This window comes from Mixophyes fleayi, chromosome 10 (genome assembly GCF_038048845.1).
Source record: "Mixophyes fleayi isolate aMixFle1 chromosome 10, aMixFle1.hap1, whole genome shotgun sequence".
Lineage (NCBI taxonomy): Eukaryota > Metazoa > Chordata > Amphibia > Anura > Limnodynastidae > Mixophyes > Mixophyes fleayi.
In genome coordinates, this window is record NC_134411.1 from 7,360,751 (window position 1) to 7,381,512 (window position 20,762).

The following is a 20,762-nucleotide window of genomic DNA, read 5'->3' on the forward strand; positions in this document are numbered from 1 at the left end:
CTATTAAAGTGTTAAGTTTCTTATGGTACCAGTATACATTTAATATCACAGTCAAAAAATGATTTAGCTTTAATATTATTATAAATATTATACTCTTTAGCTGATTAATACATGTATGGACCTAGGCATCCCACTAAATCTATACCTATATACTTATAGGTAAATGTGTATATATATATGTGTGTGTGTATATATTTATTTATTTATATATATATATATATATATATATATATATATATATATATATACATACACACGCATGTGCGCCCCAGTGCACGGCTTTCCCCTGGGGCCCAAAATGTTGTTAAGAGGGCCCTGCACTGCTTGATAAATAAGGTCTCCCATGCAGAAGCATGAGAGTCCAATCACTTGTGATAAGATGGTGAATAAATAGAGCAAAACAAAGCCCACTGCAGAAAATGTTTTATCGTGTTAGTAGGGAACGATACATTGGCCCTACCTTTTTTTAATTAATTAAAAAATATATATAAAAGAACATTGCACGATCTTCCTGAAATTATTCAAAAGTATGATCTAAATCATGAATTGAACAATATTCTCGTTTGTTTTTTTACAACTCTAGGGTTAGTTGATGACTCGTGTATATCAAGCGCACACTATAATAAGGATGCATACAATATATAATGCAGGGCAGTGTGCGCATGCGTACAACACAACACAGTGGCTGGCAGACTGTGGTCTTCCGGTTTACGAATGTCAGGCTGTACTTAGGTGCTGGTTGGCAATATGAATCCAGTGCGCTTGCTCTGTGTCATCACCTGAGATGTGATGACTTAAAGGGGTAGCAGCGAGCTTGACCCAGCTCTAAAGATGTCCCGTGGTGTCCGGGATCAGTATGACCGGAGGTATCACGTGACCGAGACCAGAACTAACCCAAAAGGATTTACCGAGTACAAGGTTATTGCTGAAGTAAGTCAATGGGGTCATGTTTTATGTACATTGGGTTCGCCTGGGTGTGTGTCTGTCAGTATCCAGTGTGTGTGTTGTATTTATAGAGTACTTTCACTTCCTGACTGATTAATATCTGATATTTATATATTATGTATCCACGCACCCATTGGGGTCATATAATATCTAGCTCAGTAGCCAACATCTGTGTGCTATATGGTAGGAGGTAAGGAAACATCTGATGACACATAGAAACGATTTAAACGATAATAATACCTTGTGAAAAGTAGCAGGCATATAATATATAAAGAGGATGTGAAACTTCTTCTTTTAACCTGCTGGACAGTGACATAACTGTAACTTAACTTACACCATTCATGTTTTTGTTCTCTTTGTTCCATGTTTATACATGTAATGTAGTGCAGAAGTGTGTTAAAATAATGTAGATACATGCACTATTTAAGTACAATGTTGTCCTGTGTATTTATTTTTGCTGGGTTTAGGATTATTTTTATGCAATGTTTTTACATACACTCAATAATTTGCTTTTAAAAATGTATCATCATCATCATCATCATCATCTATTTATATAGCGCCAACATATTCCGTAGCGCTTTACAATTGGGGACAAACGTAATAAACTAATAAACAAACTGGGTAAAACAGACAAAGAGGTGAGAAGGCCCTGCTCGCAAGCTTACAATCTATGGGACAATGGGAGATTGACACATGAGGTTAAGTATACATTTTGCATCTTGGCCCAGCCAGACTGCTAAGGTAGGGTGACTCATAAGCTAAATGATCCTGTCACACAACAATGTTGGTCCGGGGGTAGTTGTCTTGTGTGAAATTGTGTAACAGGCTAAAGGTAGTGAGGTTAAGATGGTGGTTGAGGAATATTATAAGCTTGTCTGAATAGGTAGGTTTTCAGAGAACGCTTGAAAGTTTGTAGAACAGAGGAGAGTCTTATTGTGCGAGGGAGAGAGTTCCATAGAGTGGGTGCAGCCCGAAAAAAGTCCTGTAACCGGGAATGGGAGGATGTAATGAGGGTGGATGAGAGACGCAGATCTTTTGCAGAACGGAGTTGCCGAGTTGGGAGATATTTTGAGACAAGAGAGGAGATGTATGTTGGTGCAGCTTTGTTGATGGCCTTGTAGGTTAGTAAAAGTATTTTATATTGGATTCGGTAGAAGACAGGCAGCCAGTGTAGAGACATACAGAGTGATTCAACAGAGGAATAGCTATTTGCAAGGAAAATCAGTCTTGCCGAAGCATGCAAAATAGATTTTAGGGGTTTGATTCTGTTTTTGGGAAGACCAGTAAGGAGGGAATTGCAATAGTCAATGCGGGAGATAATTAGTGCATGAATTAAGGTTTTAGCAGTGTCTTGTGTGAGATATGTGCGGATTCTGGAAATGTTCTTTAGATGTATGTAACATGATTTAGATATAGAGTCAATGTGGGGAACAAAGGATAGGCGTGAATCAAGGATTACACCTAGGCAGCGAGCTTGTGGGGTGGGATTTATGGTCATGTTATCAACAGAGATAGAAATGTCAGGTATGCTCTTGTTGGCGGGTGGGAATATTATTAACTCTGTTTTAGAAAGATTAAGTTTGAGTTGACGAGAGGACATCCAAGATGAAATGGCAGAAAGACAGTCAGTTACACGGGACAACACAGATGTCAAGATACACTCAATAATTTGCTTTTAAAAATGTATATTAATTAAGTGTGTTTAAACACCAGGGAACAACTCTGTATTAGAGTATATAGAATAATATGTATGTTCAGATGGTTAATGGTTTCAGTTTGCTGTGGGCAGTGTTATGTGGCATAGAAATTATGCATAGATTGTGAATACAAATAATTTCACCTATCAAGTTGGCCTATATGTATATGTTTGTACTAATACATATACATTGTATGTCTGGTTTAAGCATAATCTACTGTACTGAATAAGTGCTCACTGCATCTGCTGTAGAGGTATTTAATGACTGCATAGGGTTTTTCACTGTACTACATTATGGGGGGTATGTACTAAACGTATGAGACCTTAGTTTGCATCCATCATGTTGGGGGAACAATATTTTTTTCCCTAACCTAGTTGCTGGCTGGATGCAAACACAATTTATCCTTGCTGTACATTAAACTTGGTATAATGAACTTTTCAGTGTGCAAGTTTCAAAAACTCTTAACCGGACTGCGAGTAATGTAAACACCGTAAGAGTTTTTAGATAACGAACGATAATGTAATCCTGGACATTAAATGAAAAGTAAATATTTTGCATGTGGTCGTCTCTGTACTGATCCTTTCACAGGGCTGGACCAATCTCAGTCCCCAGGTAGTCACTGCTGCTGGTGCCTAGCTTTTAGTAATCCTTTATATTGAAGTTGATGAATGTACTAATAATTTTATTTATATAGTGCTTTTCTCTCCATACGACTGAAAGTGCTTTATAGTTGAGGATGAATAAACATACAATACAAAATACTCATACAGAGGATATTAAAGTACAGAAGAGAGGGCTAAGTTTTTGTTTGTTTTAAGAAAAATGAAGGGACTTTTAATGAAATGCTTCAGTAAACATATGTAAATCTTCCCTGGCTCCTTTAAAAGATCTTACTGTTTTTTAGATTTGACAGGCCCTTGAGTCCTACATTATTTTGTACATTCCTGTTCTCTGACATGAATATTTCACTGATGATTACGTTGAAGGTTATGTGTTATCACATGACCCATCAATGCATCTCATTCATAGAACAAGCTGACATACTGAATGATCTGTTTTGTGTATCATAATCATCTTAGCATCCTTAGGATCATCTGCAAAACCATCATGTGTTGATCATAAGAAAGTAATTATGTAAGGCTGGGTAATATTAAATCTCAAAGTGTGATTGCAGGTTGGGGTCCATGATTATCTGAAAACAATATAAAATCCCAATGGATTTTTATAATTGCTGCCGGAAATCATGGATGGACAGCGATCGTAATCAGTGTTTGTATAGAGGCAAAAGGTCGTTGGGCATCATGTGATGTTGATCAGGCTGCAGCAAATATACTGATCTTGTTTTTTGACCAAATCGGGATCTTAAGTACAAAAGGGAATTTGCTTAATTAATTCATAACCACCAGTTGGAGCAAATAATGGTGTGTCAATACACAAGTAGTATACAAATTACAGGTTCCTCTGCAATCATGTGAAGACAGACAGAAAAAACCTCCAGATATAAAGAATTTTTTCACCCAAAATTGTATATTTAGTTTTGGCTAGTCATCAAAACATAATAAATTGCACATTTTTACAAAAACTGGCTACATAAGGGCTGATCCTAACACTTGGCATAGCTTATGAGTAACAGATCCTATGTCAAATTTGGCCACACACTTAGTGGACAGATTGCATGAGATCCATTTGGTCAGCCTGCAGGGCTGAGTAATAGATCACTTCTAAAATGACCGGGGACTGTTAGCGTGGTCAGAAGATCAGAAGATGATAGCGCACACTGGCCAATAGTGGTAATTAATAGTAGTATTCTTACTGCATTTAAATACATGGCCGATAATGATCTAGTTAATTTTAATAAGATCATTTATTGACCATAGCAGCTGTTTTTGGGCCACACACACACTGCATTATTGCAGACCTTATTGGACAATTAGCCCAGTATTGTAGTGTGTGTGGCCTGAAAACAACTGCTATGCGCGACAATAATCTTATGTGGCTAACATTTACTTTCATTCAACAATTTGCAATGCTGTAGGTCCCCCTAACGCAGCGTTGGGCAACAGGCAGCCAGCTGAGCCTTCTTCTGCGGGCCTGATTCTCCCAATCTTATTCTTTGCTCAATAAGCAGAGAATGAGACAGAAGGTTGCCTATAACTTTGTGTGGTCTCATTTTAAAGAACTCTCAAAAACTACATTCATGGCTTTGGGTGGAGTTTTATTTCATGTTTTTAAATCCAATTTTGCAAAAAAAGCAAAGGCTCATGATCTTGCCAAAATTTGTTTGCACCATCCTTTGCAGTGAAGGAGCCTCTGTCAGTTACATAGTCCTGCTGCAGCCATTCAGCCAGTTATCTCGAAACATGGTGTATTGAACTCTGAAATGTAATATTCATTTGCAGCAGCAGGTTAATCCATTTAAGATGAGCCATCATCATCATCATTTATTTATATAGCGCCAACATATTCCGTAGCGCTTTACAAGGGGACAAACAGAGTAAACTAATAAAAAAAACTGGGTAAAACAGACAGATAGGTGAGAAGGCCCTGCCATTAAAGGTTTAGCATGCGTGTTGGTGCGGGGGCCAGTGGCAGATTCATAGGGGCGATCAGGTCCCCCTCCAGCGGCCACACGCTATGTGCATGCGCCTGTTGGCAGAGGAAGGCAGGCAAAGGATGCTGCCGGCCATTCTGATCGTGTTTAAACACAATCATAATAGCCAGGCAGGATTTTCTTTCTGCCGGAAAAAAGGAGTGGGGCAGTATATTGCCCACCCCTGAAATAAAATCTGGGTCCACCTTGGTCAGGATGGGGTTTAATAGTTTGTACACAGCCCCCCCCCCCACTTCGCTCTGCTATTTTGGCGGAAGGGAATTTACCACCAAGGCACATATTCAATTAAGGCCGAACATCACGGCTACGTAAGGGAGGGTATATATTTTTTTGGGCAATATGGTACCGCTACATACCAGATTTTCCTTCTCAACCCTATGGGAGACGAAGGGCAATCTGCGATGTGGCGGTAATGCAAAGTGCCTTCAGGTCTGTTCCGGAGACACTTCGTGCTTAATTGAATATACCCCTAAATATTTATTTTTCATTTAATGTTCCCTGTAACAATCTTTACACTCTTTTTCAAAACACTCAGTTTGCGCACAAGCATTCGTCTATGCAATAGACGTGCTTGCTTACAATAAAAAGGTGTGGGTGAACCCGGGATTGCTCATTATATTGAGCAAGAGGGTGAATATTGACAACACAGCCCAGGCAATAAACATTTGTTGCAGATAGAAAAAATTTTGCAAACTGCATCATGCACTTTATCGGGCCCTTACTGATCAATATTTAATATTACCCTGTATAAATTTAAAGTTTGACGTTTAAAGTGCCAAGTCTAGCGAGGTGTTGCCACACTAAATAATAAAAATAAAAAAAATAAGCGTCAAAACTAATAAAACAATTCATTAATCGACACATGGCACTTTTGCAAGACTGTGCCATAAGAGAAGGGCCTGTGTTTGGTTTGAATTGTTGACTTATCGGATACCTGCACTTCTCAATAAAATATTTTTCTATATTGGTGACTACTTCCAAGTGAACATTGTTTTAAGTGCTGACTTAAGTGTTTTTCTGATCTATTTTTTTTTTCATCCTATAATACTAATAAATATATGGAGGAACAACTCACACTCAAAACCACTCTTATTTTGTATGTCATATATACCTGACAGCCAGAGCCGGATTTAGACCTCATGGGACCGTACAAGAAAATGTATTTTGGCAAATAAGTTGGAGAAGTATAGAAGAGAGAACAATGTCCCCACCTTCATCACGCTGTGCCCTACTTAATCACATACTTGCCAACATTTTATTTTCTGTTTCCGGGAGATGCCGGCTGGGACGTGGGCGTGCAGGGGGCGGGGCTGCGAAATCGCGTCATTTTGGCCCCGCCCCCGTGACGGAATGACGCAAATCGCGTCATTTTACAGGGGGGGCGGGGCTAAACGCCGCGATTCCGGGTGAATCGCGGCGTTTAAACTAAATGTTTCCCCCTTCCTATCAGGGAGATTGCCACACTCGTCCGGGAGACTCTCGCAAAATGCGGGAGTCTCCCGGACAATCCGGGAGAGTTGGCAAGTATGCTTAATCATCACTTTTGCTTCTCCTTCACACTGTTTCCCCTTTAGTACACTGTAGCACCCTCGTAATCACACTCTGCCCTCCATCATGCTTTTGCCCTTTTAGCATCACACTGTGCACCCTTCACCATCACACCCTGGTTTATTTCCCCTCACACTGTGCCCTCCATATTTTTGTACCCCCTTCTCTCATTTCCCTCACGCTATGTGCCTCCGTTATTTTGCTTACTTACTTAATATTTTGGGTTGATGAATCAATTAAATTGTGGCTTGTTCAAACTAATGGCCATTTTGACATTTGTTTTAGTCCATATTATTGTAGCTATTCAAATTCTATGTTTTATTTCTCTTCTTTCTACAGTTTATACCAAAGAAGAACCCCCAGGATGTTAAAGAGGTATTTTACCAGTAATAGATTATAACCATTGCCTTTGTCTTTCTTTAGTGCAGATATTATAATGTCACACTAACATGCAAATGTCATTTGTTTTCACATGTTGACCTCATCTGAAAAAGCCTTTTGTAATAGTCACAAACTTATGTGTTTATTCCAGTTTATGGAAATATAAACTTACATAAAACCTAAGTAAGACTGTTATCAATCATTTTAAACAAGTTTTTTGGGGTCAAATAAATATTCATAACAATGCAGCCTATCGGTTATCTATGAATTAGTGATATCATTGAGGCATGTCTCGAACATGTTCTTAGTGAATCGATCAGCTGAATAACAGTAAAGCCCACAAAGTGGCTGACTTCCCTGTGTGAAGGGGACTGGTATTTCTAAGTGCTGAAAATCTTCTTTCAGTGTCCTTCAAAAGATTTACAGAAAATGATGGTATGCACATCCTTTATTTAAATACATTTTATTCTTAAAATGCAGACGACGTTTTAGGATTTTATATTTGTGAGTGATTACTAGTAGATGTTTTGTATGGGAATGAATGTACAGTGAAACTACCACTTTTATTTTTGGGAGTTCTCCCGGGAGAGCAGGGCAACCTCTCGCATACTGCCCACGTCGTTGGTGAAGTGGGTGTGTCCAATCGCGGCATCTTGACCCACCCCCTGCTGTAATAGGCCGGATTAGGTTCAGTTTAGCATGGGGCGGGTCCTAATGACGCTATTCGCAGAGGCGAGAGGCCTGATTCATTAAGGATCTTAACTTGAGAAACTTCTTATTTCAGTCTCCTGGACAAGACCATGTTACAATGCAAGGGGTGTAAATTAGTATTTAACAGATTACCGCGGTAGCCAGGCATTTCCTTTAATGCCATGGAGGAAAACCACAGGGATTACAAGCGTATGCAAGGGAACAAATCCATATGGGCTTGAGAGGAGGTAATATTAATCTGGAACTTCTCAAAAGGGAGACCAGAAAAATCTTTCTTATGGATAGCGTGACCCCAAAGGGCCTGAATGATCGTAACAATTTTTCGGTATTTTTATAGTATTTTTCACGATTAGGAGATATCTTGAATAACTTGTATATCTACCTGTTAGTAGTCACAAAATTAATACAAAGCTCTATTTCTAAAAACTGAACAAAACATAATTACAATAATAGAGTTACTATACTGTCAATAGGGTGTCCAATTTCCCTCACAATAGGAAAAGTTAATTTTTACACAAATTCCACTATTTAGAATTGTTCTATAGGATACCACTCAGTTTAGGGTAAATTAATGATTGACAATCTGCACACAATAAAAATCTTTTTACACAATTAGGATAAGAATTAGTAAGAGTTCACTTATAATAGCGATCAGCATTATCGACATCACAGTTGTCACCATTCATCACAAACATAGGTGTATATTTTAACATAATCTATTTACAATAGGTATTGAAGATTCAATATAAAGAGTCACAAGGGGTTAAATGTTTTTGTTTTTATTTAGTGTTACCGGTTACCGGGACAAACGACATGTCAGTGCCTAAGGTCATCATACAATTACAGATTCTTTAACCCTATCAACCCTTACCCCTGTAATCACTCAATAAGGATCTCCAATAGTACAGATTAAAAGTGACTACAATCATGCATAAAGAACCTGTTACATAATTGTGTTTTTCGCATTACCACAACAGCATATTGATACCTAATGCCATGTATTACGGAGACTAATGATACGTCATCAAAGGGGAGGTTCCCCCACTATAAAGGAAACAACGCCGGAACAGTTCGGGTCAGCCTTGAAAAAGCTCAGCGTAGTGAAACGCGCGTCGGCGATTCACGCACTGTTCGTCTCTCTCAATACTATAAAAAATACTTATCAGAGATCTGAGATTATTGGGGAGCGGGGTGTATCAGAATCCGAAAGGACGCTACTTACTCTATAGATCAGGAACAGGCAGTCTATCTATGGAATCCTACTAATAATAGGGCTACGATCTAGTAAGCCGAGATAACGGCAGGATGTGCCCTAATTGAAAGTTTGGCACACTTGTAGCAGTAATTAACAATTCCAGGTTTAGCTGTCACAAATATTCAGTATGAAACCAGCATGTCCTAATGTTATATAAACACTTATGGTATATCATACTTACATTTTTAATGGCTACTCCTAAGGAATATATATATAGAACAGTAGCTTTCCAATTCAGCTGGACAATGTATCCTAGACTATACATAATCATTAACCTGGATAGGGAAATCTGACTAGCAATTAGTCCTTTCAATCTGTGCTCTCTTATTACGGAGAAAGGGGAGTCTAATAAGACAGAGTCATTGCTATACTGCAGTATTTAGTTTAGTCTCCAACTCTAGCCCCAATATTTAATCTATGTGATCTATGTATTTAGATAGATCACATGATTAACTAAACCTCAGATTCATATATGGAGAGACAGAACGGCGCGTACTAGCAGAGATTGCTAGTCTTAACAGTAGTCTAACAATCATATTGGTTTAATTAGTCATATACATATTTTAATATTTCACTGCTCTATCAATCATTATTGTTGTTATTTTAATGCATACCAATAAACTATAATATGTTTTAAAAGTCATTTTATCCTATGAGTGCCCCATTTAAACACACTGGTTCTCTCTGTTGATTAGAAGGCATACTTGCCTACTTTTAAACCCACCCCTCCAGAAGTCCGTGAGGACTCCTCAAAATTTGGTAGTCATCTGGAAATTCTGGGAGAGTAGGCAAGTATGGTATACGCAACATAAGCTGCTGCAACATTGTGGTGTGTCATGATTTTTTTGTACTGCCATAAATGAAGATGTAGTTGTATGCAGATCCTTCCACCAGCATTAATGTAAATATCCACCACCTCACATCTTGGGTGTGGCATATATACATGTTAAAAGGTGTCTGAAAACACTACTACACAGAAACCAATATGTTTGTGTTTGTTTTTCTCCCTCCACTCTTTGCTGGCCAGAACAGAACTAAATAGACTGTTAATAAATGCAGAACAAATGTCAGGACATGCATGATAGGCTATTAGTAAGTATAACATTGCTGGGAAACATGCATGGAAAATGTCACTTTTCTCCAGTTCAGAAAGGCCTCCAATTTGGTAGAACTCTCTGCACATAGTCTCCCAGCTGTCGCCCCTTTTATTCTGAATGTAATAGAGAGGATGGGAGGAGTTAGATTTGGGTGCACCTGCATGACGTTGTACAGCTTCTCAACATCCATGCTGCTCGTCATACCTTTTTTACAAGTTTTGTATCTGAGCAAGGAAGTTGACACTATTTTTAAGCCAAACACATATGCGAACCCCCCCCATGCATTTCTGTTTATGTTCAACATATTATCTTTCAGATTGTGGTTTGGAAACGTTATAGTGACTTTAAGAAACTTCATGGAGAGCTCTCCTATACTCACAGAAATCTCTTCCAGCGTATTCAGGAGTTCCCAGCATTTCCACGTGCTCAGGTTTTTGGTGAGTGCCTGGGCAAACTTTTATTTTTCTTGTTATTGACCCATTCGTAAGGAAGAGAGTAGTGTAGTAATTTTTCCGTAAGTTGTGCCATTAAGCCTACTATCACCCAAGTACAGCAGACAAATGAAATTTGTATCCAGCGCATCCTCCCTTAAATAATAGAATCCACATTTGTGCCCTCATGCAGTGAGCTTTCCAGAACTGACCACATGAAGAATTTTTTAATGTAAACTGTGCTGTCAAGATGAGCTGAATGGATGACTGCTGCTGCTTGTCCAACCATCTGCTTTTGACTCCCATATAGAGCACAGTTTACATCCAATCCTCTAGTGTATGCCTTTGTGATGGTTACTATCTGAAACTGTTTGGCTTCAGACAGGGGGATGGATAAGATGCGTGTTCTTGCCCATATTCAGAGCAATGTTTGTCCACCTCTGAATCAGTAGCATATACGCCAGACTTACACCAAGCATACACACAGCCTTATTGTCAATGAACACTGCGTTAGTAGTAGCGTTTGTGCAAATATTATGGTGTTTTATGTTCTAGAAGTAGTTAGTATCATAGAATTTTTTATATATATATATATATATATAATATTATATTTAAATAAAGGATTCAGCTGCACGTGAAACATAATAAAACCTTCGTTTTGAATGAACTGCCATCAGCTGCTGTGGTGATTATGGAATCGTCCATTCAGCAGTGACTAGCTGTTGTTGCTGTTAGTCGTTAGTATCGTTGTATTTGTACTAACAGTGTGAGGGGTGAATCCCCAACCAGCCCCTGTCACTAGTACAATCATCATTAGTATTTCACCTGGGTCGAGCACCCGCTCCTGACAGGTGTATGTACACATGTGGTCAGGTCTAAATCGGACACATTTGCCTGATCATACCCTTACTGTACTTGGCCCACATTGGAAGGTCCCTTCCCTCCCTCATTAGGCCTCGTCTGTCGTAAAGGGTCACAAGAATCTGAAATGTCTGACTCTGGATATGTGCATTTGCATGCACAGTGCGGAAAAAATGCATTTTATGCTCCACAAACTGGCTGAACCAAGCAGATGGTCTCTACGCAGCTATACTATTTGGGGCATTCAATGAGCAGACATTTAGACATGTGGTTTGCCTGGAGTTCTTCTTTTATATACATAAAAATACAGTAACAATGTGGGTGCTAGGATAGACCTAGGGAGTATAAACAGCTGCCCCTAATAGCTAGGATACACACCTAGACATGAAACAAAGCAAAACAATAAAAAAAGATATAGGGGCGCTTGTTTAATACTTCACATAAAATGTATTAAAATACACAATGTATATAATATCCTAATGGATATAACCACAGAGCCTAAGAGACTAGATGATGTATAACACAGGGGTATAACAACAAGGTCTGATTTCTTGTCAACCACAGTTTTCTTAAAGTATTAATATTGGATAATGATCAAGTCCCATAAAACATGGACTACAGATGAATGTTAGCAATTGGCAAAGATTTTAATAAACCTTGGTACTTCCATATGTCTTATATAATCCTTAGTACAGTGAAATTTCATTGATGAGACACATCGGATACATTTGCTCCCATATAACCGTCTATGGTATGGCGGAACAGAGCGGAAGAAAGTTCCTTCGTTACTAAAGTATCCAGTAATAAATAATAGATGCCGATATGTCAATTGGTAAAAAAAGAAGAGAATTCACCCTAAAACGGGGTTAACATTCAACCGCTTTGGGTGTCAGTGTGATCGATGGATCCAATGCAGAAATTTCATATACGGATATGTGATGTAGCAAACTGCAGTTTGAAACAAAGACTCACTCAGCAGAGTGCAGTCTGTAAAGCTCACCCTCCGGATGATTAGAGAATCCTCAGATTCTTCATGCGGCTAGATGGAACATCCTATCGAGAGCCGTCACTTTCATAGAACTACAGGGCGTGAGACACAGACAGACCAAGTAAGCGCTAGTAAGATCCCCGGGGTCTCTCGGTCACTTTTGAAACTTCAGAGTCTAGTATATAATAGAGAGCTTGACACGTTTCTCGGCAAAAGCCGTTTCATCAGAAGCAGATGCTTCTTTGCCAATTGCTAACATTCATATGTCTGAACAACAGCTGTAGTCCATGTTTTATGGGACTTGATCGTTATCCAATATTAATACATTTAAGAAAACTGTGGTTGACAAGGAATCAGATCTTGTTGTTATACCCCTGTGTTATACATCATCTAGTCTCTTAGGCTCTGTGGTTATATCCATTAGGATATTATATACATTGTGTATTTTAATAAATTTTATGTGAAGTATTAAACGAGCGCCCCTATATCTTTTTTATTCTTTTATATACAGTTTAAGTCGAATCCAATATTAATGAATGCATTACTTTTGTGTAGGTGTTTCTCACACAGACCAGTAGGCTACATGGTTTGTTTTATAGGAAGACATATTTTTATACTCTGTATTTTAAATCTGAATTTGTGGGATGCTGTCCATTAAGAAATGGAGAGGTGAAATGATTGTAGGTTGTATTTAATAAGTTAGTTGTTGTGTCCTGAAAACCGTAAAACTTCTGACTAATAATCACTAAAATGTGTCTGTAATCAGAAAAAGTGGGGTCTCATTAGGTCTGTGATACAAAAACTCGAATTCACTAGATCACTATCGGGAGATGTCCCAATGATATACAAGTCATGCGCCCACAGGACTGCACGTGACACCAAGATTTGGTCATCCCAAAACCCTGAGATTAAGTGTAATGTTGGTCTAATAGAGTGCTGACTACTGAGGAAATCTGACTATATTAAAAACATGAAATGACCCCCAAAATTACAACAGCAATTTGACTTTATGGGGCCACTTCAGTTCCTTGTGATGTGCTGCAGAGTTCCAATGGAACACACTCTGCAGTCATGTAACATCACCCCAAAGAGGTGCACAGGAAAATCTGTGATGTTTGAGTACCATAGTACCCGGAGCATAGGACAGAGAGCAGAGCACTTGGACATCTCCCCCAAAATAGAGATGTCAAAAGGTAAAACAATTGGACGCTTGACCACCTCTTCTCCAACATAAGACCCCATCCTGTACTTTACATTACACTGATGCTTTCATTAGCAGAATAATGGATCTTCAAATGCTTGTATATTGCATTAACATGTTTTAACTAACAGACACTGCTTCTGTCCAATGGTGCCCCCCTTGCATCGCTCAAGTTAGACTCTAACTGTACGGGTTACTTGGAAGGACAAGATCAATTGATTTGTACGTGTGTGTGTATCCATGTGCAAACATAAAAGGAAACCATTGTGAGCTCTATATTATTCAGGCTTTTTTTGTTGCCAGGACGTTTTGAGGCTCCTGTTATAGAGGAGCGAAGACAAGCTGCAGAAGATATGCTGAGGTTCACTGTGACCATTCCAGCTCTCAATAATAGTCCCCAGCTGAAGGAGTTCTTCAGGGTAAGACTCAATGAGAATGGGGCATGGATGGAGATTTGCTCTCTTCTGTCGGCCTCTATGACATTGAATGGTGTTGTTGTGTATATCAGCAGACAGGAGAAGCAACAATGCGATCAGATAGTCCGGACTCGACAGATGCATTTGTGTTGCCTCCTCCTTTAATCCCAGAACCAGTTAGAAGCTCTTCTCTTGAAATGAAAGAAGAGGTAAACGGTGCAGATGTGGCAGTGTCCGAAGCAGTGACTGAAATTGTTGAGGACAGTATCAGTATTGGTAAGTTCTAATGCCCTGATTGATAGGGAAGGGGTGTGGGATCAAACTAGAATAACAGTGTGGCGAATATGTAGTATATCTAATGACTGACTGTTATTTTCTGTTAAATTTATGTATAGCACTCTGAATATTTTATGTAACCTTTCAAAGTGTATTTTGTTAGCTGACCTGAGTCAGACCTAGATAAGTGTCAATGGGCTTGTGAAAGTAGCCAGGCTGACAGATAAAATCTCTGAGTAGTTTGTGTATGCAGAGGAGTTAGCCAGGCCGAACAGCAGAGGTGAGCACTCGGGTCTTGTGAAAATGCCAGGTGTCGGACATCCATAATTTACTTCGAAAACCGTGTGTCATTTTGGGCATCGATAGAACTTAGGTGAAAAATTAAATAATTAAGGTGGAGGGTGAAGAGCCAACAAGAAAGGGTTTAAAAATACCTTGTATCAATAGTACAGGTTCCATTTCTTTGAGGAGGGTCTACCACAATTGAAATGTGCTATTCTTCTCAATGTGTACTCCTCACGCCAATTCCTGAACTTGAAAGTAGGGTTTCTGGTTTTATTTCCTATTTTATCTTCTGAAACTTATTTGTGCAATTTATTGTATGTCTGTTTATTACCTTTTTGTAAATAAGACTTGGAAACATTTTTCAGATTAAACATATCTAGTGTACTCTCCGTAATTCTTTGGGAAGTTACGAAGCCCAGGGAGGCTCATGCTACATATGTATGTGATTTAAGTGTGAAACATTAATAAGTGGTCCTGGTGAACGTAAAGACACCATAATAAATCCTTTGTGGTGGCAGAAAATGTGTATTCATTGTTAATTAACTAAGGTAACGCCAGTCACGGCCAGCTTTTCAGATTGCTGTATCTGGGACAGGCTGGGCATTCGTGACAAACAGATTGAACTGTTCAAAGCTATAACCTTGCAGGTTATTTCTCCTTTCACTTCAGTCCATTACTCCACCTTCAGTTGTAAAATTATTTTATGTACCAGTAGGAACCTTTAAAATATCTAACCTTGTTTATACTAAAATTGTTGTTTTTGTTTTGTTTGTTTGTTTTTACTTTGATTGCTTCTTAAACTTGTTAATGTATGATTTCTTTCCATAATATTATGATGTAAGGTTGGCTTTTTGAGCATTTTCTTGCTGGAAAAACAGGTTTATTGAGCTACCATTATGACACTAGCTTTTAGTAGGAAAAAGTGTTTCCCTGTCACAAGTGCTCCTTCATCAATATATTCTATTTACAAAATGGAAACATATTATTCAGCACTATAAAAATACATCATAAATTAATAACTAAAATGTAAATCCTGAGCTTAAGAAGGATAGTTAAAAAGGATAGGAAAAATGAGGGATTGTGAACAGGTTGAAATGTGGATTAGGAGGATCATATGGGGCCTGGTTTACAGTTTTATGTAAAACATAGCACATGCACACAAATACACCTGCACATGGTTTGCATGGCTGTGTTTTGAGGTATGTGTATGTTAATATACATGGGCCCTGAAATATACCATATAGGTGCCCAGGAGCAGATACAAGTCATCGAAAACTTACGTCCGGCTTATGGACACACAAAAGATACCCATCCTAAGAAATGTATGTTAATGGTTGTGTGTGTGTGTGTGTGTGTGTGTGTAAATCCAAATAGGGTGCAACTTAATGGAATTACACATGCGCGAGATACTGTACTTGCACGTAAACGTCCCCAAACTATCTTTCTACGCCCAATGGCCACAAATGTAAGAATCATTTTACGGAAAATCTCAAAAGCAGGCCCATAGTGTTCTTGTAATAAATATGTCTATTTTATCTTTAATTCTTGTAATTATACAATGCTCTGTCTAACACTTTTTCAGAGTAATGGATGTCATGCATGCAATCAGGAAGATCTTACATGACTATATACAGACACATGGTTAAGGGGAGAACGGCTTCTGTACATTGCAATGTTTAGTGACACGGCTGTTACTTTCTGCAGAGCCAACTCCCTTTGATCTACTCTTTGATCTGAGTGAAGAGTTATGTCAAATAGAAGCTGAAGAGACCCACAACCCACTTCCATCTACAAAAACATTGACTCCCAATGACCTGGCACTGTTTGACCCTTGTTATACAGAAGGTAAGCATGTATTACTTACATTAGCTGGTAGCACACAATAACTCTCTTGCTGCAGACAATAATAGTGGGTACAGGCAGTTCTCCCGAAGGTCAGAGTAGGGGCTGCAGGAGGACAGACCGCATCGCTGGGCCACCCTCAACCATTTTGATATGGGGCACAGCAATGTAGTGTTCCTCCCCTGTCTATAGTGGATCATTCTGATCCACCATAAATGGCATGGGGTCCATAGCTCAGTTTCTGAGTCAAAGGGTAAGTTCTGTATCCAAGGGCATGTCTACACTGACAAATACAATAAAATGTCACTATCTATTAGACGGTACAATCAATCCTACTGATTCTCACAAATCTGATGCTTGGCTTTACAGATTTTGAAACAGGTGGTTGTCTTATAGGTCACTCCTCAAGAAACCTACCAGAAATAATTTGCTATTTTAAGTGATAAATTATGTAATTATTTGTGGTTTACATAACACTGTAATCTAAACTAGGGATAAGTTCATCCTAAACAATGTAACAGAGGATACAGAAAGCTAAATTTAACATCCAGTTTCCAATGTAGTGCTGACATCTAGTGGCAGTCACTGGTAATATTCGCTTATCTTCAACAACGCCATTGTTTCCTTATTTGGCGCCACAGATTCTGTAGCGCTTGACATAATCCTACAGATATGACAAACATGAAAACAGTATACATAGTAACAGGAACATGGGTATAGTTGAGCAGAATAATAAATGCAAGGATGTAATTAACAGAACAAATCAGATATCATACAGAAAAAATGAGCCAAGAACATGGACAAGTAAGATGACAGAGAGTGGACAAACAGATGACATTGGGTGGAGGACCCTGCCCATGACAGCCTAGAGGGATAGGTAGAGACACCATAAAAGTGATGGGGAATTAAACTTGGCGCAGTGAACATGCAACCATCCATGGCCGAAGACTGGAAGCAGGGAGATGAAGCATTATCTACTAGACATCAGTGGTGCAGAGGCCTAGGTGGTGCATTGATTCCTACCTAGTGTGGAAGGACATATTTTTCATTCACATAAAGGGCTGCATGTGTCTGCATAATTTTGGTGTGTTGGGTGACATATATTAAAGGTTTGTAAATGGGATGATATATGGATTGCATTTAATTGAGAAGTAAAATAATATTGGCATTGTTCAGATGCAAATATTACATAATAACATTAACAATAACAACACTTAATATCAATGTTATATTTGTCTAGAAAGTGACTGTAAGAGGCATACAGCTATATTGCAGGCTTCAACAAATTGTAGCTATCAAATTATGGAAATTTAAGCTCCAATATGTCCTGCCAGCCACAGCTTAATTGATGCAACTTGTAGTTCTACAAAAGCTGGACAAACACAGATCTACTATATAGTTACTGTGTATGAAATATGTTTTGTTGCAAATCTAGAAGGTGCACCCGTGGAATCGGATACCTCTATGACTCTGCTGTCCCTGAGGTGTGAAGGGGAGGAGCTGACTTCTGCCCTTTCTCTTGGTGAAGAGGAAGGGTCTTACCTCTCAGAAGCCACATCTGAAGTCCAGAGAGCAATGGAGAGAGAATCAGCTGCAGATTACCCAGAGGCCTTCAGGCTCTTCCGAAATGCTGTGGATATCTTATTAAAAGGAGTGAAAGGTGACCTTCTGTGTTTTTTATTTATTATTCTTTAAAAGGATTGAATCATGCCCCATTAATGTTACATTACATATGTCCCTCCACTCTCGCTGAGCTTTATTGATTTCACTTTTGCTGTAGAGGTGAATTCTAGACCTATGATACTCTGACACGCAGCACTATCCCCACCGCTCAATGAACCAAGGCTAAGAGCTCCCTATTTGTCCACTGCTCTCTGCCTACTCTGTTATGGAAGAGGGCCGTACAGCTATATTTCATGTTACACAACTTATAAAGGTCCATGTAATTATTTTAAGGTGAATAATTATCAAAAACAATTCTCTACAAATGTTCATATACAGTAGCGGTAATCAGTGGCGGATCCAGGGGGGGGCGCAATCGGGGCAATCGCCCCCCCCTAGCAGGGGCTTGCTGCCAGCGGCTGAACAGTATGTGCAGGTCCGCTCGGCAGGGACAATGTGCTGCCCGCCCGCTCTGATTGTGTTTACAACACAATCAGAGATGCCGGACGGCACACTGTCCCTGCCTGACACTGCTGAGCGGACCTGCACATACTGTGCAGCCGCCGGCAGCCTCAGAAGTCAGAAAGGGGGCGGGGCCTAAATCGCCCCACCTAAATCGCCCCCGGTATAACAATTTCCTAGATCCGCCCCTGGCGGTAATGAAAGTTTTTGAAAAGGAATTTTATTGAAAAATGCTTAGCTCAGATTGTCGTGTATTTGGGCCTTTTGTTTGGTGCATTTTAAGAGACTGCAAGTGTTTAATTGTTACCATTTCTGTTTATGGAGAGGACTGTATACAGGTACATACATGGTTCATGTGCTGTGCCTCCCAGCTTTAGGAGACCCGTTGTTTTTAAAATGTGGGGAAGCCCATGAATATATATTAAGCATAATCCTAATTCCTCTTAAGTACGATAACCTTTCATTACTATACGCATAGAGAGACTTTGGAATGTTACACTTTAGAACAAATGCTCCTTTGATTATTCGTTGTATTTGTCTGCCACCAGATGACCCTTGTCCGGACAGACGAGATGCTGTGACTCGCAGAACAGCAGAATATCTTCATCATGCAGAAAAAATCTTTCAAGAGCACATAGGTGGGAGCACCGAGTGACGAGCACAGGAAAGCTGCTGGATCTGGCCTTTTTTTATTTGTTAATTTAATTCAGAATTTGATATACAGCAAAAGGAAAATTGTATACAGTCCTTTCTATCCTATACAAGCCAAAGGACTTGTTGCCCCTTCTCTGTATAGGTCAACCACGGACTAGAACGAAGTGCTTCCGCCAATGAATGTTTGTGTTCTCAACACAGTACAGCAGAGCTGGGAAAGTCTTGGGGCACCAGAGAAGATGAGACATTTCTTTCCATAATGAGTTCTGAGATTTTTATTTACTAGAAGTTTCTGTTTATCTAACAGGTTATTGTAAAAATCATAACTGGAAGAATCTCTGTTTTATAAGGAAATCATGTTCAGTGATAAAGGCACCATTTGAGTTGGTAAAATGAAGCATTGTGTTTTATTTCATAATATTACAACACGCTGTTTTCTTTTGGGAAACATCTGTTGCATGGATCTGGCTTAGGTAGATTTTTCAATGCATCATTGCACACTCTACTAAAACGTCACCTTATAGCCACTGTACTGACAATGAAATAAGAATTGTTGTTCAGTGTGCTGGAAGATCTGTAAATGTCCTGTACACTTTCCATTATGATAAAGGCTGGTCCTGTCATCCTCAGACTGTAGAATTTCTATATACTGTATGTCAAAGAATGAGGTTCTGGCATCACACATAACGATTCTTCCTCTCACAGTCACTTTATAAGGTGCTTCATGAGGAAGAGCTGTAGTAGAGGAAGAACAGGTTGTTGGAATAATCTCTTGTTCCTCTAGAGCTTTACTTCTGCTATCAGTCACTGTGCTCCTTATACAGGGACTGCTAGTGGTGTTGCTACAAGGGAGGCCTAAGGTGACCTACAGGGTGGAAACTGCTCTCAATGACCCCAGAACTGTTTTAGACTTTTGAAAGGTACTTTTGTTGTGCAACGAAGAAATGCCTAGCACTGACCCTGGAGAACAGTTCTCTTGACTCGCCCATAGAAAAGCATAGAAACAGTTTATTTTCTTTTTATAAAGGATTATTAAAAGCAAGTCTCAATAATATATTGTTATTAAAACAAGTTCAAAATGGATATGTCGCCATTAAGGGTTTGTTCACAGTTGAAAATAGGGTTAGGGATATTATTGTCAACCTAATAATACTGTCTACATTTCAATTGTTGACCTAATAATACTATCGATGTCATTATTGTTGCTTTTCCAACTCTGTCTATAGTATGTGCTATATATAAATGTTGATCATGTAACTGTTGCACATATATATCACACCCGGTAGCAGCAGCTATTTCATCATTCGTGTGGATATCGGCTTGTTTCCTAAGGCTATATGGCCTTAATGTAAAGACATAAAAATGCAGAATATGACCATACTGCGCAGCACTGAATGTAGATGTGAAAATGATGACACAGAAGCTTACTTGCCAACATT

At 39.1% G+C, this 20,762-nt stretch overlaps 1 protein-coding gene across 2 annotated transcripts; it reads left to right on the plus strand.

The window, feature by feature from the left end:
* Positions 1 to 712: 712 nt before the first annotated feature.
* On the plus strand, positions 713 to 19,720 carry SNX15 (sorting nexin 15). 2 transcript variants are annotated; one of them, XM_075187781.1, is made up of 8 exons: positions 713 to 930; positions 7,141 to 7,176; positions 10,562 to 10,682; positions 14,030 to 14,145; positions 14,235 to 14,418; positions 16,408 to 16,548; positions 17,981 to 18,205; positions 19,218 to 19,720. In XM_075187781.1, the coding sequence occupies exons 1-8, from the start codon at positions 832 to 834 to the stop codon at positions 19,322 to 19,324; spliced, it is 1,029 nt and encodes a 342-aa protein (XP_075043882.1). In that variant the 5' UTR covers positions 713 to 831; the 3' UTR covers positions 19,325 to 19,720. The 2 variants fall into 2 exon arrangements, with proteins under 2 accessions (XP_075043882.1, XP_075043883.1); XM_075187782.1 differs by having other exon boundaries at positions 718 to 930; positions 14,238 to 14,418.
* The last annotated feature ends 1,042 nt before the right edge of the window (positions 19,721 to 20,762 follow it).